The sequence below is a fragment of the Taeniopygia guttata genome, chromosome Z (genome assembly GCF_048771995.1).
Source record: "Taeniopygia guttata chromosome Z, bTaeGut7.mat, whole genome shotgun sequence".
NCBI lineage: Eukaryota > Metazoa > Chordata > Aves > Passeriformes > Estrildidae > Taeniopygia > Taeniopygia guttata.
Window position 1 is genome coordinate 78,432,800 of NC_133063.1, and position 24,369 is coordinate 78,457,168.

Below are 24,369 nucleotides of genomic sequence, written 5' to 3' on the forward strand. Positions count from 1 at the left end.
CCCCAGGGTCACTTTTGGGTCCCTCACACAGGGAATGGAGGGGCTGGAGCGTGGCCAGAGAAGGGAACGGAGCTGGGAAGGGAATGGAGCCCCAGGAGAGGCTGAGGGAGCTGGGAAGGGGCTCAGCCTGGGGAAGGGAATGGAGCCCCAGGAGAGGCTGAGGGAGCTGGGAAGGGGCTCAGCCTGGGGAAGGGAATGGAGCCCCAGGAGAGGCTGAGGGAGCTGGGAAGGGGCTCAGCCTGGGGAAAAGGAGGCTCAGGGGGACCTTGTGGCTCTGCACAGCTCCTGACAGGAGGGGACAGACAGGGGGGTCGGGCTGTGCTCCAGGAACAAGGACAGGATGGAATGGCCTGAAGCTCTGCTGGGGGGAGTTAGGTTGGACATCAGGAAGAATTTCTTCCTAGAACGGGTGGCCAGGCACTGGAACTGCCTGGAGTTAGCATCCCTGGAGGTGCTAAAGGAAAGCGGGCACGGCGCTCAGCGCCACGCTCTTGTTGACAGGGTGGTGGTACGGCCGTACGCTGGACTCCATCAGCCCCGCCTGATTTAACCCGCGATTCTGTAATTTACAGACACAGCGCCGAACGAGTGCTGTGTCGGTAAATTACAGCCGGGAGGGCTCGGCCGGGCTCCCGGGACGCCGGAGGGGCCGCGGGCTGCGGTTCCCTTTGTCCGGAGCCATGGGCGGCAACGGGGGGCGGCCGTGAGGGGCGGCAGCGCGCGCGGGGCGTGCCCGGGGGGCGTGGCCTGAGTGTCTCGCCCGCCGGCCGTTGGCGGCGTTTGAATTTAGCCCGCGGCAGAAAGCGGCTCGCGATTGGCTGGCGCGGGGTCACGTGGGCGGGAGGGCCGCCAGCGCGGTCCGGCGGGGCGGGCGCGCGGCCATATTGGATAGTTGCGGAGCCGGCGGAGGAGGAGGAGGAGGCGACGGCGGTGACCGCTCTGTCCGTCTGTCCGTCCGTCCGTCGGTCGGTCGGTCGGTCCCCGCCCGCTCCCCGCCCAGCCGGTATCACCCACCCCGCCCGCTCTCCATGGCCGATCCCACGCCGCGCACCCGCGGCCCAGCCGTCGCCGCGATGCCGCAGAGCCCGACGCGCATCTCCCGCCTGCAGGAGAAGGAGGAGCTGCGGCAGCTGAACGACCGCCTGGCCGTGTACATCGACAAGGTGCGGAGCCTGGAGACGGAGAACAGCGCGCTGCAGCTGCAGGTGACCCAGCGGGAGGAGGTGCGGGGCCGCGAGGTCACCGGGCTGAAGGCGATCTACGAGGCGGAGCTGGCGGACGCGCGGCGGGCGCTGGACGACACGGCGCGGGAGCGCGCCAAGCTGCAGATTGAGCTGGGCAAGCTGCGCGCCGAGCACGAGCAGCTGCTGGGCAGGTGGGCAACGGGAGCAGGAAGGGCCGGGAAGCATCCCTGGGATGGCGGGGTGGCGATGGGGATACGGGCGGAGCGGCGGTGGAGGCACCGGCGGTGCGCGCCCTGCGCTGCCGCCCGCCCGTCCCGCCGGCGCTCGGCCGGGAATGAATCCGGGAATGAATCTGGGAATGAATGAGGGAATGAATGAGGCACGGGCAGCGCTGCCGCCGCTCCGCCCCGGCGGGAAGAGCCGGCCCCGAGCGCCGCCCCTGCCGGGTGCGAGTGCCCCGGCTCCCGCAGCATCCGCGGGGATGCTCCGGGACGGCTCCGACCGGTGCGGACGGAAAAAAAGGGGGAAGGTTTGGTTAGACAGGTTAGATACTAGCCAGAAGTTCCTTACTGTGCAGGTGGTGAGGCGCTAGAACAGGTTGTGCAGGGAGGCTGGTGCTTAAGAAATGAGGTGCTGTGATTGCTACCCGCAGTAAGGGAGAGCTTAGAGCACCTTCCTGTAACCAAAGGAGGATGGGGAGAGATTTCTGACAGGGGCACGGAGTGATAGGACAAGGTGGGAACGGCTTTAAACTGAAGAAAGGCAGGTTTAGATGGGATATCGGGAAGAAATTCTTGGCTGTGAGAGAGGTGAGGCCCTGGCACAAGTTGCCCAGGGAGGTTGTGCGTGCCCTATCCCTGCAAGCGTTCCAGGCCAGGCTTGATGGTGCTCTGAACCATCTGCTGTAGTCAGTGGCATCCCTGTCTGTGTCTGGGACTGGACGGGCTTTAGAGTCCATTCCAGCTCCTTAGCACTGTGATTCCATGACTATTCACCTCCCCCTGCACGGACAGAGGGCTGCCTTTAAGGCTCAGGCTGTTGAAGAAAAGTTGAACCTTCCTGGACGTTCAGATGTTACAAAATGTGGAATCTTTGTCCTCACATCCCCCAGACTGCCGGCTTTTAGGGCACAATGCCAAGATCCCTGCTCTTGCAGCTAACTGATTTTGAGACACTAGATTTTTCTTCTTAAACATTCTACTCGAATCAGTTGCTTATTTGGTTCCTTGTTTGTGTTTACCTTCAGTTTGCTTTTTGTGACTACTGCAGTTTTAGGCATTCACACTTTAGTCCTGGAATCACAAGTTGTATCAATGCTGGGAGGGGGAAAAAGACCTCCAGAGTTGTTATTCTTCCTCTGCTATTGTGTCATAAATGCCCTCTCAGCCCTGATTTTTCATGATGAAAAAGATACTTCACGTGTTCTCGCGCATCTGCAGACAGCTCTGATATCTTTTGGACTCTGTTATTTGAAGAACTAAAACCGTGAGCTTCTAATTAGTGAGTCTGGTTGTTCTTGGGGTTACATCTTGTTGCCTTATGAAGGTCTTAAATCAAAGTAGTCATTGACAGTGACAGGGGAAAGCCAGGTGTAGCTGCAGACAGGCACCAGCATTAATTGACTCCAAGGTCAAGCCAGGAATTTCCATCTCTTAGTGATTTTATTGAGGAAGACACACTCTTGTGTCAGCTTCTCACAGGTGTGGGACTGGGATCTAAATGCAGTCTTAGTGGATTCCCTTTTTGTGGCTGGAACCAGGGCATTAATAATGTGGACATGGGCATCTGCATATTCTATCTTGCATTTGCCTGTGATTTTGCTTTGGCAAAAACCTGTTTTGGTGGGGGGCAGGGTGTTGATTGCCAAGAACTCATGGATAGTTTAATAAAACAAACATTCAGTGCTCTTTGAGGCTCCTGGATTCCACTTGGTTGTGGCTGTTTGGTGCCAGACTTCACTATGGGCGTGCAGTTTCTTAGTCGTCTTTGAGAGTTAAGATGGATATCTTGGGGATATCTAAGCTTATCTGTAATTCTATTTGCAAAGTCTTAAAAAGGAGCAGAGGGGTTTTTCACTTGAACTGGAGCACACTCCTTAATGGCTTCTTAAAACTGTTAAGTCACATTATAACCTGACAAGAAATACTCTTAAAAGCACTTTGCACAAGTGTGCATAGGAGTATTGTAAAGGTTTGCAAGGTAAGATGAGAATGTGTGCTCTCAACAGAATTTTCCTTGCCCTCTCTGAAAGGTGAACTGCACTGTGCTGTATGTGCTGGCTTTAGTTAAAATGGGAGCGTGTGGTAGTTTGTATCTAACAGAGCCATTTGGTGGAAGGGAAAAAAAAGAAAAGTTACCTGGTATGTTTGGTTTGTGTGATTTAGGTATTCTGGTAGTCATAACATTCAAATTAGTGATGAGGTTCCTTACAGAGCCAGAGGAGATAAGTGTGAGGAGAAATGGCTGTCTGGGTTTTCTGGGTCTGTGGAAGGAGCAAAGATGATTTGCCACTTATTTCTCTGAAGCTGGGTAATACCATTCATGCTCTAGCTGGACTTCTTGTGTTATTTGAGTATTTTTGCAGGTGTTATTCTTGTGCAACTCTGTTTTCTTTGGGTAGCACGGCATCCTTCTTAATTGTTTGATCCATTTTATTCCAGTCATCTTTCAGTCACTCTTAGTGCCTCAAACTCAAGCCTGTAGTAACTCTCAAAGTGCTGTAGGACTTCTCTTATTCTTCACAAAAATTAGAGATCCAGTCACCTATTTGTTTTGGGTTTATTGACTTCAGTGCCATCTATATGGTGTGGTGCACCAAAAAACTTGCTCTGCTCATACTTCTATCCCTCAAGAAAATTGCATTTGTTTCTTTAGGTGACAGTCCTGTGTATAGCAGACTTGTTGCATTCTCTCCTTCTAGAGTGCTTGCCATGCAGTGGGTTCTGCTGTAACAAAAATAGGAGGGTTTCTTTGATACTTCAAATCTCTAAAGAACTAGGGCGGAGAAAAGTGAGATTAAAAAAATGAGCTTCCCTATTTCTGTTCTGGGGAGGGGATGGGAAAGTGATACTCACAGTTGTGGAAGTAGGAAGCTTGTGATGGGCAGAATGGAGATAAAGGGAAATAAATATCTGTATCTCAAGAGTTGGGGGAAAAAAAACCCAACTCAATGTAATTTGAGTTTAGGTGTATAGAATTCTTGGAGAGCTCTTGGGAGGTGAAGAAGGAGGAGCTCTCTCTTCCATAGTTTGAGAAGGAATTGAGAGACCGTACCATTTTTGCAGTACTTCCAATTTATTTTCTCATTAGTGATTTGACAAGCCTCTACTGTATGCTTTACCATTGGTATTGGCTGTTGTGGTGTCATGCCTCTTGTTCTGTCCGTGAAATAGATTGTGTAATTAATTGTTACAGCTACAGTTTTGCCAATCAGGGGCTGTGGAAGACACCAGCAGTAGCTCCACAGAAAAAAATATCTGTGCATACTGATTTCCAGCTGCTGGACTTGCTCATGAACAATAAAGGTGAAAGGTTGCCTGTAGATGGTGGGATCATGAAGTCTCAAAATGTGTGATGATACAATTAGCTACAGATTATTTTGGGGTAGTAACTCCTGTTATTGTTAGGTAGGGTGTACTTCATACAACAGAGCAGTGTTGCCTTGGCTGGGAGTTCAGATTGCTGCAAATTCCATATTTCTTGAGAAAAAGATTAAATAGGCAAGGAATACAACTCAGTGAAAGATGTGATCCTTGGATGTGTCATAACGCCATCTTATAAGCAGCAGGTCCCAGTTGTTCCATCACATCCTACAATTCTGGACAAAGCTTCTGCTTTCGAGGGGAAATGTGTCATGGGTTCATCATTTGCCACAAGTGCACACCAGGGAGAACTGCTGAGCCGGGATGGTGGGTGGAAAAGGTCTCGTATGTCACTGGAGTAATTAACTTAACAAGGGTGCACATTGTGAATTTTGGCACAGCTGTGTCACCAAGTCGTGTTGAACAAGGGCCGTTCAGAAAGCCAAGGCTGGCTGCTGCGTTGTATGGCTCTGCTGGTGGGTCAGGTTTCAGCATAGTTTTCCACCGGTGGAAATGGTTTCCAAGATAAAGAAAATTTATTTCAAAGAATGTTTGTGATGGGGACTTAATTCGGTGTACAGCAGGTCAAATATCCCCGGCTGGACCTGCCCACGTTCTGGTGGGTCGTGTGAGGAAATTGTGTTCTTTAGGAGGTATAAGCTGGTGTTAACTCCAGTTCATTTAGGAAACCCATTGTTTACAGTTGTCTTTGGCAGGCTGGGATTTCACTGTGGCAGTTTGCCAGTGTTGAGGGACATCTGCTCTCCTGGAAAAGGAGGCAATGTGATTAAAGTAACTCATGGGAAATTGTGTGTTTTATTGAAGGTGCTGGTAAAGGTCTTAATCTTCCTTTATTATCTTCAGGTGTTTTGTAGAGTGCAAGCATTAATAGCAAGTGTAATTGTGGCAAAGAACTAAACTTCAGTTTTAAATATCAAAGAAATAATTCATCTGTCTGTCTGGCTTTGCATCTCCAGTTGGCCTTCCTTCCCATCTACACTCTGAAGTACATTTCTGCACTGAGATTAGGCAGTAAAATAAATATCAGGAACAGCTTCCCATCAGTCTGTGGCTTGAATTACGGTGCAAATATGTGGCAGTCTGCAGCTGGTACCCTGAGCAGCTCCACAGAACCATGTGGTGTTGGTGCAGGCAAAGATGTGACACCTGTTCCTGGCTTTTCCAGAGTGCATATGTGCTGTAAGGAGCTGGGGAGGTACTATGGAAAGGAAGCCGAGTTGAAATTTTTTTAGGCGTATTTTTGTTATTGTAGGTGATATTGAAAAGTGAGGCAAAGATTGGAGTCTGTGGAACTTCAGAGCTTGAATCTGAAATCTGTCACTGTTTGGATGTGTACCACAGAGCACACAGAGGGGGAAGAAGTGGGATGATTAACTTGTTGAAAAATAATTAAAGACGCTGAAAAGTAAGAATTTATATTCTGAAGTAAGCATGTCTTCTGTGCAGCCGAGGTCACAAATGTTTGGTCTCAAATATGTAACGATGACAGGGTAATGGGCAGTGGCTTGGCATGTGTTTATGTGTGTGTAGGTTCTTTTAGAAATGGGGTTATGGGATTCACATAATGACCATGAACTTCAGGTTGTATTTGTGACTTCGAGCAGGGTCACAGCTGAGCAGTATGTGACCAGAGATGATGCATTTGTTAGTTGCAACTACATTTAAATAAAATGGGTGACATGAGACAAGTTGAAACCACGTTACATATATTTATTTTCAGGAAAGCTAAACTCATCCAGTTACTCTTATTTTCATGTTGGTCTTTATTCAAAAATTTGAATGCTCTTAAGTGATTTTCTTGCAAAATGCGGCCTTAGTGTTTTGTCTGCCATAGGGGAAAAATATGGGAAACTGACCACTAGCTAAATAAAACATAGAAAATTCATTACTATAGTTGGGAGTTTTTTTATTATTTTCATATTTTCATGTTTCTCTGGAGTAGCTAACCAACCCATTGTGCAGTAAATGTAATTTTATATGGGTCTAAATATAGGCTGCATTTTTATCAGGAATTGCAACGTGTGTGTATCTATGTCATGACTTGGCTGAAAGCCAGTGCTTTTCGAGGAGGTTTTGATTAATGTTGGTAATGCTTAGCTTTGTGATCAGGTTCTTAAGTAGTGGTAGAAAAGAGTGGGTGGGGTGTGGGAGGTGAGAAGAATCTGCTGTTAGGCTGGTGGCATCCTGCACTTGGTCAGTTTCAAATTCACTACCGAGTTACCAGACCTCGCCAAGGTCTGGCTGCTGACTGCTTGCCTTGCATTACGTGTGTGGTTTGTGTGGCTCCAGATGGTCAGTTCAGATAGAAAATTAATTCTTTGGGTTTTTTATTTGGTTGGAGTTGTTTTTTTTGGTATGGCTTTTCTATTAACTTAGCAAGAAGTTTAAAGAGATGATGGTAAATTCTAGGTTGTTGTAAACAATTCCATGGATAAGAAGATCCACACACTTTGAAGTCAAAAGAGAGAAAACCAAGCTGCTTCTTTGAAAAAGATGCAAGTCAGCAATTACTTGTTTGCTTTTATTTTCCTTTCATGAGTCAAACTACTTGCAATGGAGTACAGTTCTAGGTAATTTCTGAACACTGCAACAGGAAGGTGTTTGAGGTTTTTTCATTTGCTGTATTCAGATGTAGCTTTGGCTCTTTGGGGAGGAAGGAGCCAGCTATTGTCAAGAGGCTGAAGTTCTTCCTGGTCAAAATTAGTGAGTGTAAGGGTGAAGTGTGTGTTGTATACATTAGTGTCTGTTTTTATAAATCACAGAGGTTCTTCTGATCTTCTCCTCCTTTCCTGTGTTCCCTTTAGGGCTGGGATGACACTGTTGAGTTGTTGAGATTTCATCTGGCTTCCAGTGTTTGAAGTGTTGAGCTGTAGTTTCTGTTTTCTCCCTGAGAATGTGTTCAGATGAGCTGTCTCATAGTTAGACAGCTCATGTTGCTAACGACTAATAGTGCTTAATTTTAATTCTCCACCCCCCCCCCCCCCAGCTGTGGCTTTTGTTACATTAAATTAATTAAATTATAGCGTGGCTTCACAGACAGTCTTATTGCAAACAAGCCAGAAAGGGCTGATCTAACTGGTAATACATTTTGTGGTACAGGTACTACAGTGGGTCTTAATCATGTTGTTGCTAGTCCATTTTATTATAATACCCTTCTTTCTCTGCTGATGCATGGCAAGAATGCTCTTCTCAGCTGCCTTTCAGTTTGTAAATGCATTAATAAGGTATTTGCAGTAAAATAATTTAAGATCCAAGCAGTTTTAAGGTATCCACACGCTTTGGGTAATGGCATATTTTGGGGAATCTCTCTGTTTCACAGTCCAGGATAACTTGGGGCAGACTGGGGAGCAGCACACTGCATGTCTATAGCTCTGCAACTTTCTCATTTCAGGGTCTGACTTCGTAGGCTTGGTTTCAGTGCAGAGAGCTGGAAGCAGGAGTGTCCAAATCCCAAATCCTGTGGTTTTGTCTGAGCAGTGGATCCAGCTGTGGGTCTGAGGAGTGAAATGCCACTAAGGCAGTGGGGAGTGTTGAGCAGGAGGAAGCAGCTGAGTGCAGAAGAGAGTGTTTTTGTGTCTCAGGGGTTTCCAGTCTGGCCCTTGGATGCCACAAAGGGGGGAGCAAGTGCTAATCCCATGGGATCTGGATTAGCAAGCGCTAAATCTGTTGTGTAAAGCCTGCCATGTGGTGTGGCTGTGCTGCTGAAACCTCCAGACATGCATTTCTTCCCTGCATCCCTCTGTGAGCACACACTTCTCCTGAGCATGATAAGTGCAGGTAATCTGGGGAAGAAATGGATCCTGTAAAGCTGAGGGTGTCTCCTTTTAAAATTGTGTTGATTTTGCGTTAGGTTTCATTTTGTCAAGAAGCATTGATGTTGTGTTTTGTAAGTTGTACAGTGTCTAAAAAGAGTAGTGGATGTATTCTGAATCTATCCAGTTTTAATTTATAAATTTATCTGCACATTGTGTTGTTAATTCTGTTTTTTTTTTGTTGTTGGGTTTTTTTGTTAAACAACTGGAAAGAAAAACATAAGAACTGAAGAAGGATATTTCAGCTCTGGTGTTATTGAGCTTAAATCTGTCCATTCCTTTAAAAAGTTCATAGTTCAATGAAAACCATCTAGAACTTCTGCATGCTACTGCCCTCGATAGACAAATGTGGATATCCCAGGCAGAAAAATAGTGAGTTCTAAGGTTGAAGAACTTGTTGCACATTTAATGGTTGCTTGTGCCATCTAAGGACAAGAGACACTTTGATTCATGAATATGGGTTTCCTTTCTCCTGTTTTTGATAGCAGCCTGTTACAGTATTATTTGTGGATAATAAACTGGTGTTTATGTGACATTACTTGTTTCCCCCTGTTTGATTTCTGTGTTTGAATATGCTGGTTTAAGAGATAAACACCTAGAAAATGCTTGACTGCTTGTCTAGACAAAAACTAATTTGAAGGTAATTTGAAAATCTGTTTGCTTTCATAAAGAAATCACATCACCTCTGCACCTATTTCTATCATGGCAGATATTATTGTATGGACAGGATTTGGGTCTGTTTCCTCAGGTCTGTGAAACTTTGCCATTTTTGAGGGGTGCTGTAATGCACAGTAAATTTAGCTGACACAAAATGTTTTTGGCTGGTGCTTCTCAGGTTGAAGATTCAGATTGCTTTATTAGTCAGCAGTCGACTTTGGGGGCATTTCTAGGTTTTCTTGCAACTACTTTCTCTGGTTTGTTCCAGCTATGCAAAAAAAGAATCTGACTTCAGTGGAGCCCAGGTCAAACTTCGTGAGTTTGAAGCAGCCCTGAATTCTAAAGAAGCTGCACTGGCCACAGCCCTTGGTGATAAGAAAAGTCTGGAGGGAGAAATTGAAAATTTGAAAGATCAAATTAGAGAGGTGAGAAGAAAAGATATCTAACCATCAGGTTCTCTAGTAAATGAGGTGGTTTTCTGTATCATGAGCTGCCAGGCTAATAAAATATAACTTGGTAACCAAAAAAAAAAAAAAAAAGAATGAAAACCTGTTAATTTTAAGAGCTGAGAGAGCTCTTAAAATTGCAGATACTGAAATTATGGAGGGAAGCAAGCAGGTCAAGACTCAAAGTACATTTGACACTTTTCAGAAGTGTTTTGGGGGGCAGATTAACTTCACAGGAACAGATAATAACTGACAAATAACAGTTTCTGCCCTCCTTTTGGTTCTGCATGTTCTGGTTGAACAATGAGGAGGAAAGCCTCTTGTCCTAGTTTAGTTAGCCTTTGTTAAACACATCCAGAGGATGAATGGTGGAGACCACAAAACTGGTGTTTTCCATGTATTAAAAACTGATTTGTAAGGAAAATTATTAAGTAGTAATTTTAATGCCAGCTATTAATGTGAAATATATAGAACTCGCTTGTATAAGCAACTGCAAAGGTGTCTGTGTGTGGTATGTAATATTACTGGGGTAAATATTGGGATTTGGTAGTGAAGTTAAAACTTAATGTGTAGTTGGCTGTAGTTCTGTGACAGTTTGGCCATTGTGTAAGTTCTGCTGCATAACTTTTGTGTTGATTCTTTTATTTCTTAAAGCTTGAAGGTTCTTTAGCTGCTGCCAAGGACCAGCTTATAAACGAAACCTTGCAGAAGGTGGATCTTGAAAACCGTTGTCAGAGCCTCATTGAGGACCTGGAATTCCGTAAAAATATGTATGAGGAGGTAAATTTAGCCTCAAGAATTAACATTTTTAAAGGCAAGAAAATTGGGAGGTCACTTTAGAATAGGAAAATCATTTAGGTTGGGAGGTGCCTCTGCAAGTTGTCTGAACTCCTACTCAGAGTAGGGTTTATGTCTGTTCTAGCATGAAGATTTCTGACTTCCTTTTTCTAGGAAAAATGATTTTAACTCTGAATTCTTGTGGTAAAATAACTTTATATATCATGTTGTTTCGTCTTAAATTCTGATCATGGTATGCAATGCACATGTCTTTTTTTATTAGTGAGAAAATAGGTTATGAACTTCCCACATAATCCCATGATAAGAAATTAAGTGGAGGGAGACTTGAACAGGTGCTCTGGACCTGCAATAATTTTAATTTCAAATCTTTCTAATAGGATGCTTTTGAATAATAGAAAAAAAAAAGTGGATGAATAGTTGTCTCTTAGAACTTTCTCTTGCCACCCTCCCTTTCACCTGGAGGAGGAACCTTAGGGCAGTAACAAATATACTTGACCATACTCTCTTTTTTTCCATGTGTGGTTTTTCTTGCTAGAAGTATATTCATAGCTTTGTTTCATATTGTTGGAATTCCTTTCTTTCCAGAGAAAGCACAGAACTAAATGGGGAAAGTGGGGTGACTCTTATTTCACAGCAGTTTGATTTTGTTGAAGCACAAAAGATACCTCAATAAGGGAATATATTTCTAAAATCTAATGTTGAGAGGTGTATTTGTTGAAAGTTCAGTCAACTCCCTGAAAAAAATGTTATTAGTATCCTAGCTCTTATTTTAATGAGTGACTATTGCAAAATAAGACTGGGGACACCATTTCTACTAAAAGTTTCATGCCAGAATCTGATACTAGAACCTGCATTACTCTCCACTCAGCAGGATAGTCTTCTGAAATTTTTGTCCTGTATTTAATTAATGTTACCATGTTTCTGTGGCTCTCACAGGAGATCAATGAGACAAGAAGGAAGCATGAAACTCGCCTGGTTGAGGTTGATTCTGGGCGTCAGATTGAATATGAGCACAAACTGGCTCAGGCCCTCCACGAAATCAGAGAGCAGCACGATGCACAAGTGAAGCTGTACAAAGAAGAGCTCGAAGAGACTTACCATTCCAAAGTGAGAACATGTTTTCACACGGCTGTTTGATGTGTTTTGTTTTTGTTTTGCTTAATAGCATAATTGCTGGCAGCTCAGAGGGGTTTATTAGGGAACTGGGTTTGAAATTAGCATGTGTTTGAGTGTGGATGTGCATTTTCACATCTCGCTTTGGGAGCAGGTTGAATCCTCATCAGGCACAATAACAGAAGGGAAGGCAGCACTGTGTGAAGGTGATCTGGGGGAAAAGGTTATACTATGAAGTCAAGGAAAGTTTGTGCATTGTTAAGTGTGATACTGAACAATGATCAATAAGGTGTCCCATGTTTTATATAAAAATTCATAATGGGGCTTGCTGAGAAGACAGGAGATAGTCCTCTGACCCTGTGCAAAACATGGGGAAGTTTTACAATGCCCAGTAACTTCTGTTTCTCACTCACCTAGGCAGAAAGCTGAAATCAGTTATACTTCATAATTTCCTTCCTCTGCTGTTACTCAGCATTTATGTCATGAGGCATGCTGATGTCTCAACTGAAGCTGGTTTCAGTGGCTGTGCTTGTTGCAGTTAGTATCTTTTAAAAGCAAAGTGTTATTTTACAGCAGAAAAGCTCATAAAAACTTAATTTAATAGCATTGGTTTTGGTCTTTTCAGCCTGTTTATCTCCAGGCCTTCAATCTGGCTTGGAAAAGATTGTTTAAAATACGGTCTAGCCAAAAAATGCAACCTCTCATTGCTTTCTTGGTCTTTATCATAAGGTATACTGTATTTTTGGAAACTTAGTTTAAAAAAATAAATTAGATTGCTTTGCATCACCATCAACAAGTTCAGTAAATCTATGGTGCAACTTCAATGTGTGTAGTAGTATTCATCATGAATGATTTAGTTACTTTATAAAACTATTCAAGATTGAAGTGATAGGATGAGGCAGTAGTAGGTTAGGGCACTGATGCGAATTTGCTTATATTGCCTGAAAGTTAACAAGTTTGCCTCTTTTCAGAGAATTGGTAATTTCAGTTTAGCTTCTTCACTGAGAAGAAGCTAAAGTGTATTGAATGTTTAAGTGTATTAAATAAACTTTGTCCAGTGTGAAAATAGAACTTAGTAATTCAATTTCAGTAATGTCTACAAGGGAAAGTTTTCATCCTAAGGTAAATATTCAGGGAATTGGAATTCCAGGCAGGGCAATCCAAAATGGCAACCACATTTTAGCCCTAATGGAAGAAAAGTTTCACTGCATTGGAGCTGCAGAGAGGAACTAGGGTGGCTTAGCATCGCCTGTGGGTTTTTGGTGATTCAGTCCTTCTTCTAGTGGGAGTAATTTTGAAACTGATGTCTTCACTTTGGTGCCCTGCAGCTGGAGAGTGCCAGGCTGTCCTCAGAGATGAGCAGCTCTGCAGCCAACACCATCAGGGAGCAGCTGAATGAGAGCCGCATGCGTATCGACAGCCTGTCCTCCCACATCACCAGTCTCCAGAAAGAGGTATCCAGCTGTGCCCCCTCGGTCCTGCTGTTTACAGATGTTGATTTTTGTATTAAAGGGCTTTTCTTCCTGTTACAGGTGTTGGTTTTTGTATTAAAGGTCTGTCTTTCCCTTAATTTGTAAGTATGTTCAGCGTCATGACTGGAGTTCATCTTCTCTCCTACTGCTCTGTACTTTTTCAAATTCCTTTATGGTGTCTTCTTGACAAATTTTATTTTCATTTTCTGTGTGTAGTATTCTGCTATAGGGTCAGTGTTTCAAATAGGGTACTGTTAAGTGGCTTTTGTGAAATTTTTTATGGATAGATGAGGCAGTTTTAGACAAATGTGTATTAAATGTTCTTGACACTCTGAGCAGTTTAGTAGTGACTGGACCAGCCTGTAGAATTCTACAGCTCAGCATTCAAAGCCAGAACTGGAATTTGCAGGCTCTTTTCATCCTAGGTCCAGTTTGCATGTAGACATCTAAAAAAAAAACCCAACAAAACTAATGACGTGATCTTGCCCAGATTAGGAATGCAAGACTGAGTAAAAACATCAAATAACATCAGATAACTTAAGTATCTGTAGGGCAGGACCTTGAGCAGAAATTGGTTATTCCTAAATCACAGGGCATAGGTCACACCCAGAGAAGTATGAGTGATATGTTCAGCACTGGTCTATTTGTAACATCATGTGCATTGCAGTGGGAAATCCAGAGTGAAAATCAGAACTGTTAGGAGGAGGTTCTGCAGTAAGCTTTTGTAACTCACTTGAAAGTGCAACAAAACATTTCAACTTTTTTAGGAATATAAAATACTAGTACTGTTTGATCCTTTCTGTGATACATTTTGAATTTTATTCCTCCTGTACGGTGGACTCTAACAGGACATCAAAAATTTGTGTATTTCTAGTAAAAAATATAAATATGGGGGATATTATTTCCTAATTTTCCAAATAAATTGGCAGATACTAGTAAGAGTCTTCCTAGTTTTCCTTTTGTCTAGTCAAGTTAGTCTCTGTGGAAAAGATCAGGTGATATAATGAATGTGCATGAGGTTCCACAGGAGTTGGATGGAAAGTTTTGGCCACTTAGGTACTATTTCTGCCTTTAGATTACCATCATCTTTTGGAGGTTCAGTCAACAGGTTTTTTAAGTTAATTTCCTCTGTTCTTTTACTTCAGAAGTGACAACTTGGTTCAGAGGACTTGCTTCTGAACTGGCAGCAGTGTTTGTTGTAATTTCAGGACAGTCAGCTTCAGGGAAAATCAACTTCTATCAATTTGACTGTGATTTTCCACCAAAGAAACCATTTTGCTGTGGTTTTGGGGTGTTTTTTTGTGGTAGCATTAGTGAAGTCAGCCAGGACACTTTTGTTTTCCATTTTACTAGCATTAAGTTAAGCTTTATTTATTTGGAAATCTCTTATCCCTGGTGCTGGTCTGGTTTGAATTGCCAGCACTGAGCTCTGTAGTAAACTCCACTGTGATCTTCTGTGTGGCACAAAACTCCATTTATTATATTCCTTATCTGACTCGTAGCATTGACAACCAGTTACACTGGTCCCTTGTGTCCGACATGGTGACTCTCTTTTCTGTCTGTCTCAGGAATAAGTGGTGACTTCCTAAATTTGGGTGCATGCATAGCCAACTTTGTGATTATGGGGCATAGGTTCATGTGTCCCCTCCTTAATTAAAAAAAAAAATTAAATCTCAAGGGGCTGTGAAACATAAGAAGGCATGCTTATGGAAGGTAAACCCTAAAGCTGCCATCATTTTAGGCTTTCTTTGATAAACATTCCATTCCATGGGTGTACAGTTTTAAGATCTGCTGACCTGATGGAATTTTTGAAGCAGGAGACAAATCAGATTTCTTCAAGGAATACTTATCACCACACTCTGAGCAAGCCTTGGAGGCTTTAAGGATAGTCAGGCAGGTTTGCACCGACAACAACCCCTATTCCTTTAGGGGAGTTGCCTCCCAGATTTCAGGATTAGCAGCACCAAGCCAAAGCACAAAGCAGACATACGGAGACTACAAAGCACTGAAAGACCTCCAGGGGTGGTGACTCCTCCACCTGCCTCCCTGGGCAGCCCAGTCCAGTATCTAACCACCCTTTTAGCAAAGAAATTTGTCCTGATGTCCAGCCTAAACCTCTCCTGATGCAGCTTAGGACCGTATTCCTGTGTCCTGTGTAGCACATGTTAAACACTTAAACTCTTAAGCTCAATATTTATTACTCGAGTAAATTCAAGTACGGTAGGATATTTTCAGACCTCAGGAAAACAAAGCAAAGTAGTTGTTTTTCCAAGGGTGTTGCAGGTTTTGCTGGAATTTGAGGTGTTTATGTTTGTAGTAGGTGAGGTGGAGAGGAGGAAATTGAGCACGGGTGAACTCAGAAATAGGGGAGGGTGTAACTTCTGTGTTTTGAATTCCGTGTTGCCTGAACAGCAAAGCACGTATAGGCGTGGGTGGGCTTTTCTTTGCACCATCATTGATGTTTTCAATGCTTTTTCTCTAGTCCAGAGCATGGCAGGACAGAGCACAGGAGCTGGAGGGCAGCTTGGCCCAGGAACAGGAAAACTGCCGAAAAAGGCTGGCAGAAAAGGAGAAGGAAATCGCAGAGATAAGAAATCAGATGCAGGAGCAGCTGACTGACTACGAGCAACTTCTGGATGTTAAACTGGCACTTGACATGGAGATCAATGCATACCGGAAATTGCTGGAGGGTGAAGAGGAGAGGTAGGAAAGGACATGGCAAGGAGGTGGTGTCTCTGTTATATCTGTGCTTTTTTTGTGTCTTTCTCTGTTAAAAAGCAGTTTTTTAGTGGTGCTTGACTTCTTTCCAAGGCACTGTTTTTGCCCCCTCCTGTCTGACACAACTTCTAAATCACCATGAGACCAAACACATTGATTATCAGACCAGCTCTCAAGGCAGCAAACAACCTTTTTTTGTTGTTGTTAAGATCCAGCAAAGAAGAAGCAAATTGTCATTTGTATGCCTGTTTGGTGCTGTGCTTAATAGTCTTCAAAATTAGTTGCAGGGTTAATTAATTGTTACCCAAATTCCTCTGAGTATAGAATAATTTTAATAAAGTCATAGCCATTGTGATTGCCCAGCTCATCAGCCAGCTGCATTTTCCACATCTGGCCTCAGAGTTCTTCCAGTATTGAGAATTTTCATCTGTGTCACAGCTGTCATTTAAAGCAGTTTGATTCTTCACTGTATTCTGAGCTGTGTGCTGCTGATTCTCTCAACTGTGGGGATGAAACAGCCAAAGCTTTTATGCCAGTATGTTTTTCCATTAATTTTCCACAGTGGCTTAAATCTCCCTAGGGTTTTTGTTTCTTTGTAGTCTTCAAGGAATGCACAGTAATGTTTTTATGCTCTCAGTGTAGTAGTCCATCAGTGTTCTGTGCTCCAGGAACATTAATCAGCTGTTTTTCAGCATTTTATTCACCTCTTAAGTACTTAAGCCTTGACTTCTTCATGTAACATGCTTTGTTTACTATGTTGCTGTATAAATCTATGGGATGAAGAGGAGGTGGAAGAAAGTTTCTTTTAAAAGAAAGGTGGGAAAAATAAAACCAAATCATGGAGTCATTAAGGGTGTAAAAGATTTGAATCCAGCTGTTGACCCAGCACTTCCATGGTCAGCACTAAACCCAAGTCCCCCAGTGTCCCTAAGGGCCACGTCTGCATGTGTTTCCAGCACTTCCAGGGGTGATGATTCCACCAGATGCCTGGGCAAAGCCCAGTGAAGAAATTCCTGCTGATACCCAGTGTACAGCATCCCTGTCCCATCTTCAGCTGTTTCCTCTCACTCTGTCCCGCCTTCCCTGTGGTTGCAGCCCAACCCGCAGCTCACTTCACCCTCCTGCCAGCCAGTTGTGGCGAGCAGGGAGGTCCCTCCCTGAGTCTCCTTTTCCCTGATATGATGTGTGTGTGTGTTTTCTCCCTTGCCCATGCCAGGCTGAAGCTGTCCCCCAGCCCCTCCTCCCGGGTGACGGTCTCACGCGCCTCGTCCAGCCGCAGCGTCCGCTTGGCCGGTGGCAAGAGGAAGAGGATTGACGTGGAGGAGTCCGAAGCCAGCAGCAGTGTGACCATTTCCCACTCTGCCTCTGCCACAGGGAACGTGTCTATCGAGGAGATAGACGTGGATGGGAAGTTCATCCGCTTGAAGAACACTTCTGAGCAGGTTTGGATTTGACACGCGTGTCGTGAGTTGAGGCGCCGGGGCATCCTCATCGCCCTCGCAGCTCCCAGGCTTCACTTTGACCCCAGAGCTTGTGGCATTAAGGAGCTGGTGTGTCTCAAAGACAGCTTTCACACACTGTTCTGGATTGATGGTGAATTTTCCCCAGAGATTTTTGGTGCTTTTGTTTTACTACAAGGTTGCCTGTCCACCAAATCATTACCTCACACTTCTGCGTTCTGCCTTGCAAGTAATGCACCTGTAAAACTTTACAGATGACATTGTTCCTGGTAACAAATGCTGCAAGCAGACACCAGACTCCTTTAGAAGCCTTTTCAGCCCTTTCTTTGCCTTAAAAAGGCTCAAAGTAAACAAGTAGAGGTACAGAATAAAGGTCCAGTTGAAATTAACTGCCAATGTCCCTTGTATCTCCATAGAGCTTTCCTAAATCATAGTTTTTATTCTTCCTTGGCTGCACCCAGAGTTTTATGAGCCCTCAGTTCCCATGCCAAAGTCACTGTTAACAGTGACTGCTGAGATCATTTGATTCTGTGAATAGGTTGGAATTAGTATTGGGAGGATACACATATCTACACAAATGAAGAGCCCTTTGATAAATAATTACTTCCTTATAAGCCCTCAAAATGATGCTGTTACATACAGTACATTTCCATCCTTTATCTTCACTAAAAGGCAGCTTGTGATGAGCTGACCTAGTTCCAAGTATCCCAGTCCCCTCTAATCAGTGAGGACATGGACAGGCTCCTCCAGGCAGTGATAATGTGGGTTTTAATTACCTGTAATTACCACACCTGGGGAGCAATGATTTTGTTTAGTGAATTCAAGAAACTTTGACATTTTTCTTGGTCTAAACAATTCAGTCTATAGATGATTCAATTCAGCCAGGTCAAAAACTATTTCTGGTGAGTCAGAACCTGCCTTTTTTCTTTTTTTTTTTTTTTTTTTAACTTTCCTCTACACATATACTTGTTTAACTCCACATACTTGTTTTCCCTCCACCTTTAATTTGCCTACACATCCATTGTTTCATAAGGAAGGAGAAGCATCAGTTTTGTTCCTAGTAACCATGGGTGGTTCATGTTTTTAGTGCTTTTCTAGGGGGTCTAGATTTGAACTCCCTGTATTGCGGTGTAATAAACTCTACTTGGGGAATGTTCATGAGTGCTTTGACAGTTTATGTAAATAAATTGATTTAAAAAATTTATAAAATCCTCTCTAAGTAATGGTATGTTTTGGTGCAAAGACAAACTGAATGTCAGCATCCATTGAAATATATAAGATTGTTTATTTTAGATAATTTTAACTGACAGTGGCAACTGTTGAATGATGAAAACCTATGTGGATGAGAGAGTTTAAATAGTGCTTGTTTTGAATTTAAAAAATACCTACTCCTGTTTTGAAGCAGTCATTCTGTAAAGATGACTTGTATATGATTTGTTAATGCTTTTCAAGTAGTTCATAAGGAAAAAAAATACAGGGAGTATGTTGTGGCAAGTGTGCATATGTAAAAATATTTCAAGAATACTAACAACAATATTTTGTTTTCTAGGAAGCCTGCTTGCCATTCTGTGCTTCAAAAAACAATAAATATTTGTAAGGGGATTTTAATATTTAATACCTATTACTAATATGTATTTCTCTGGACCAAGTGATAACAAAACTGATGCAAATCATAAACATTAGTTAACATTAGAACTCAAAAGCAGAATGTATTAAGCTTTAACTTCAAATAAGAGGTAAGATAAATTTACCTAAAATTATTCTAATTCCATGCTGAAGATCAAGTTATAGTAAACCCCTTCTCTGAAAGCTTTTTGTGTGTCACAACCTTAAAGATAAAACACAGTACATGCATAGCAGAAAAATGAATGCTGGTGGAAATACTGAGTTTTTTCCCTCTCTCTTTTCTTAGGATCAACCTATGGGAGGTTGGGAGATGATCCGAAAAATAGGAGACACTTCTGCAAGTTACAGATATACCTCAAGATATGTACTAAAGGCAGGCCAGACTGTTACAGTAAGTTGTCAAGTTTCTCTTGAAGTGGACTTCAGGCCAACTTCTGTGGGTCAAAAAGATACAATTTTTAGTTTTTTCCTTCCTCTGTACATGTTCAGGAAATTATCACCTCTTTTTATGTTGGGCATTCTTTGTGTCAATTGCTGGGATAATTAATACAGAGGGATGTTTTTCAGAATTTTGTGCATGAAGCAGTGATTTTCACCATGTACATTTGAAAATTTGATATCATACTACATATTCTAGTGTCTCTGCATTAAAAACATGTGTGTTTTATTGTACAAAACTTTGGTTTTCCTCACTGGAAGAGATGCACAGCATCACTTAAATGAAATACATTAACTGAATTTGGAAATCTGGTAAGACTGACACAAAATGTTCCTGTGTGACTTCTGTTGTCAGATCTGGGCTGCAAATGCTGGAGTTACTGCGAGCCCTCCCACTGACCTCATCTGGAAGAACCAGAATTCCTGGGGCACCGGTGAAGATGTGAAAGTTGTGCTGAAAAATTCTCAGGGAGAGGTAAACCACCACAGATCTGTGTGAGATTTTTCTGTGGTGGCATCACCTACAAGGATTCAGACTAGGGCTCCATATAGGAATGCACTGAAGTGCTTTTTTGCTAAAGTTTTCTCCTTTTGGAGAACTAGCTGCAGTTTAGAAATGCTTCTACTGAACTCTGTGATTTTTTTTTTTTTACTCTAAATAGTGAAAAAAATACATAAATAATGAAAAAATTACTTGTCCAGGCACCTCCCTCATGACAGGAGCTGGGCAGTGCCTTAGAAGATGCTTTGGAAAGAAAGTTTTGGTAAACTCTTGGGTGATTTGTCTTCTAAATCAGTTTTCCTTAAGTCTGTGTGCTTTTGAGGAGTGGGGAATTCCAGAGTGAAATCCACATGGAGCAATGAGGGGTTAATACAGTTAAAACTTCTTGTGGGATAGTTACTGTGACATGCTTCAAATGAAAGAAAATATTTAAATATAGATGAAAAAGAGCAGACTTTGGATGTTGTCAGAAACAGTCCATCTAATCATTAAGATATTTAAAATTAAGCTGTTTATGATCAGCAATACTTGAGAAGTATACAAACAAAATGAGTGCAAGTAGTTCTCCCAGCAGCTGGAGCTTTCATTTCTCAAAGTCTTGAGCAGGTGAGAAACAGGAGATTTTTTTTTTTAAAAGTTCAAGTCTTAAAACTGTCTTTTAGGAGGTTGCTCAGAGAAGCACTGTGTTCAAAACAACAGCACGTAAAGGGGAAGATGAGGAAGTTGAGGAGGAAGTAGCAGAAGCTCTGGATGAGGAAGACATTTACCGTCAGCAGGTATTTTTTTTTTAGGGTTAACAAGGTTATTTACATTGAAAAAATGGGATATAAGTAATGAATTCTTAAATTAAAAAAATTAAAAATTGAGTGTGGATGTTATTTTATTTTGGGTTTTGTTTTAAATTAGTAATTAAGGAAAGCATTGAGCTGTGTTATTGAAACCAGTGTAAAAATATTGCCCGATATATCCTCTTGCAGAGAAGTAAATTTTTTTTAAAATTTAAGATATGGGGATTTTTTTCTTCCCTTAAATTCTGTTCCTCATAAGATTCTCCCCATGTCAATTTTTTATTGTAAAGTTTGGCTTGAGCAGGTAAAGTTTACCGAAAGTTTCCAGAATTTAAATCTCTCTTTATCTCTGATAGAGAAAATCATGTTATTGTCATATATTCACATATTTTCTCTGATAGAGATAATTTGAGATTTGAAAACTCTTTGAGAGAAAATGTGACTAGCATGCTGAAAAAATGAAGTTCTGAAGACCAAAAAAAAACCACCAAAGGACTGTGTTGGAAATTAGAGATGTTACATTTATTACATAAAACCTCTCAAGGTTCTTGTTTATGCTCACTGATTCAAATATGGCAATTACTTGTATTTTTCTGATACCTGTCCTCTATTGCTCCTCAATAGGAAAGGACATGTAACCTTGTTATAATTCCAGGGTAAAACAGGTTGTACAGCTTTGCTGACTCTTGTTTGTACCATGCCAGGCAAATAATTTCATATATTAAAAATGTTTATATATAATGTATGTTTATGTATATATGTATGTATGTATGTATATATATATAATTTAATATATATTTAACTATATATTAAATATATAATTATCTAGTTTATATATAATATGTAATCCATATAAAATTAATATCTACTTATTAAAAAGTATATAATAAAAAAGCACAGTAGATTCTTTTGGGTAGAAAAACATTTTGAACATTTTGCTGCTGGGGTGGTTTGCTTTTTTTGGGGGGGTTTCTTTCCTGGTTGTTTTTTTGTTTCTGTTTTAAATGGTTCTCCCTGTTCTCAACAGGCAGAGCAAAGGGCATCCAACAGAAGCTGTGTGGTCATGTGAAATTCCAGCCACTCCAGGCTCCTCCAGCCGTGGTAATCCCTACCTGCAGAACAGAGCCTTCTGAGAAGCACAACATTATTTTCCCAAGTCTGTGAATTTTTAAAACTGCGAGTCTGATGGCCTTAAATCTTCTCTGCCGCTGAAAAAAAAAAAGAAAAAGAAAAAGAAAAGAGAAAGGATTGTGACAAGCATCTTGACTTCCTCGCAAGATGTGAGCTAGTAGCTCCTGACAAGGAGAATTCAGAGTTCTGAGAAATTCAGAGAAATCAGAGTTCTGATGCTTCTGTCTCTTGCTCAGATTTATACACAGTCTCTCTTCATTGAAACCTTGCTGGAGTAGAAATATTCCAGTGTGTTTTGGGGATCGATTTTTCTTAGATTATACCACTCCAGACTAGTTGCTACAACCTCTTTGTATTTTAGGTGCTGTTGGGGATTGGTTTAGAGTTTTTAATTCTGGAAGAGGATTCATGTTACACCTTGTAGTTGTGTTGTTGAGATAGTGTTACCAGCTTAAATTTTCTTATGTGGTTTTTTTCTAACAAATTAGAAAGCTGTTTTAATATGAATTGCCTTACTTGTTTACAATTTCTAGTAAAAAAACGAAGTCTCTAGAGCTCTAGTCTACATTTGTATGGGAAACAGTTGTAATTTTACCAATGTTGAAAGTTTTTCTGTCCTTTTCACATTATTCCAATAATGTCTGAAAAACATTGTAATAAAGTATCTCTGTGCTACAGAGTAAAGTTTTTGGAATTTGTTTCTTCCTAGAACTGAGTTAAAAGTTGAATGAGCATTGAATCCTTGAAATTGATGGGCTTTGAAGCTGAAGAAACATCCATTAAATGGAACAGTGGCATTTGAGGTGCAAAAATTTCTTCTGAATAATGGCTGATACTGCTTCACATTTGGAAAATCAATTCTTTAGAGCTTTATTCGCACTGTTGCATTTGTGCTCACCTTGGCTCATGGTTCTGTTCTTACTGGACTGGCTTTTACTGCATCCTGCAAGCACCAGGTTAAGCAATGTTAGCAAGCACAGTAACATAAAGAGAAATTTACAAGTGCTGTAAAATAGTTATCTTTGACACAGCCTGAATGTATTATTTCAAATGCATGGCCAGAATTTTGGAAATTGATTGGAATTTTTTTTTTTCTTTTTTTAATTGACTGGACTTTTTTTTTTTTCCTAATGGCAAAATTAAGATTTTTTTTTTACATGTCTTTCACCTTGGATGAGCCCTTTTCTGGTGGCATTTCAACCATGTGCCAGCAGAAGGTAAAAAGGGAGGGGTTGAATTACAATTCTTAAGTTATGGTAGGAGCCTTCCTGCATGATCACATTCTTGGTTATAGCTTTTATAGAGCTTGTTCTTCGATGATAGTGGTAAAAATGCAGATTTTAGAACAATTTTGCTTTTTTTCTTTGCTGTGGCAGGAATTCCTGTAGATTAGAAAAAGGGAGCGTTGAGAAACACAACTGTGAAATATCCTGCCACAAGGTGGAGGTCTTGTTTTGCTTAGTTTTTTTCAATTTTCAATATTGTACAGCAACAACCCAACACTTCCTGCACTTCCCTGCAAGTTCTGTAACTTGATTATCATTAGTTCTGGCATTAGATGCATATTCAATTTTCCTGCAGGTGAAAACTCTTTAGCAATTTACTTCTTGTAGCTGGATAAACACTTTACCAGAAATGTTTCTGCTTAAATACACTCATTCCTATGAGAAACAGATTGAGAATTTAGGAAAAAAGTGGTTTGACCTGTGCAGCAAACCTGTAAACTGCATTCTTTTTTTCTAGTGTTCATTATAAAAACCATAATGTAGTCAAAACTGGTGCAAATTGGTTTATGATGCTGTTAACAGCGTGCTTTAGCATTTTTATGATGCTAAAGATTGTTTTTTGGTTTGTATTTCCTTGTTCATTATTTACGTACATCACATTTGTCTAAGCAGCAGAAGAATATGGACAGAGAAATTAATAAGCAAATTATTTTCAACAGATGCTAATTATTAATTTCCTTCTATAAATAATGCAATTTTAAATGCCGATCTTAGTTTAATTTTTTCAATTAAAATTTGCCTTATCAGTGTATCATTTTGATACTAATTTGGGGGTTTCTGGACTGAAAGGATATTTTTATCTGTGAAACACTGGGTTTCATATTCATATTAAACTGTAAGTTGTATCTGTACTTAAATGCTGCTGCTTTTACTGAAGTGGCCACATGATAACTGTGAAGGATTTTCCTCCAGGCAAGGAAATTGATTAGTTGATGGAGAATAAAAGCTCTTAAAGCCCCTGTCCCAAAGAGGACAACTTGTAATTATTGGTGATTTTTTAGAAAGGGAGTGGAGGTTGTGTGTGATGGATGTGAATGCTTATTTAGCCTTTCCTGGACATCAAGGAGACGCTGGCACACTTCATTATTTATAATACTCAAAGAGCTCCATCACAGGATTATGGCAGAATTTAGCTATTTTATCTCAGGTTTTGCTTGGTGTGCATTTATTGCTGAGAGCCTTTTGCTGATCTCCTGGTTTCTTTTTAGCATGTTTGCATAAATACAGAAATTCTGTGTGATAAAAACACTGTGATTACCCTGAAGAAAAGCTGCATTTGGGGCATTAATAAAGGAAGGCACATTTCAGCTTAAGGTGATTGATTGGTAGAATTTTC

At 41.5% G+C, this 24,369-nt stretch overlaps 2 protein-coding genes across 2 annotated transcripts in view; one reads left to right on the plus strand and one right to left on the minus strand.

Annotated features, from left to right (window-relative positions):
- The first annotated feature begins 780 nt into the window (after nt 1–780).
- On the plus strand, nt 781–22,431 carry LMNB1 (lamin B1). Its single transcript, XM_030257823.4, has 11 exons — nt 781–1,375; nt 9,524–9,680; nt 10,356–10,481; nt 11,436–11,606; nt 12,941–13,066; nt 15,567–15,787; nt 17,019–17,244; nt 19,175–19,279; nt 19,682–19,801; nt 20,491–20,604; nt 21,644–22,431. Exons 1-11 carry the CDS (start codon nt 1,029–1,031, stop codon nt 21,683–21,685), a joined length of 1,755 nt encoding a protein of 584 aa, XP_030113683.4. The 5' UTR covers nt 781–1,028; the 3' UTR covers nt 21,686–22,431.
- Nucleotides 21,117–24,369, minus strand: part of MARCHF3 (membrane associated ring-CH-type finger 3) — a 65,988-nt gene continuing 62,735 nt past the window's right edge. Inside the window, exon 6 of the mRNA XM_072922928.1 lies at nt 21,117–21,824. Coding sequence (XP_072779029.1) covers nt 21,678–21,824 — 147 coding nt within the window. The 3' untranslated portion in view covers nt 21,117–21,677. The remainder of the gene's footprint in view (nt 21,825–24,369) is intronic.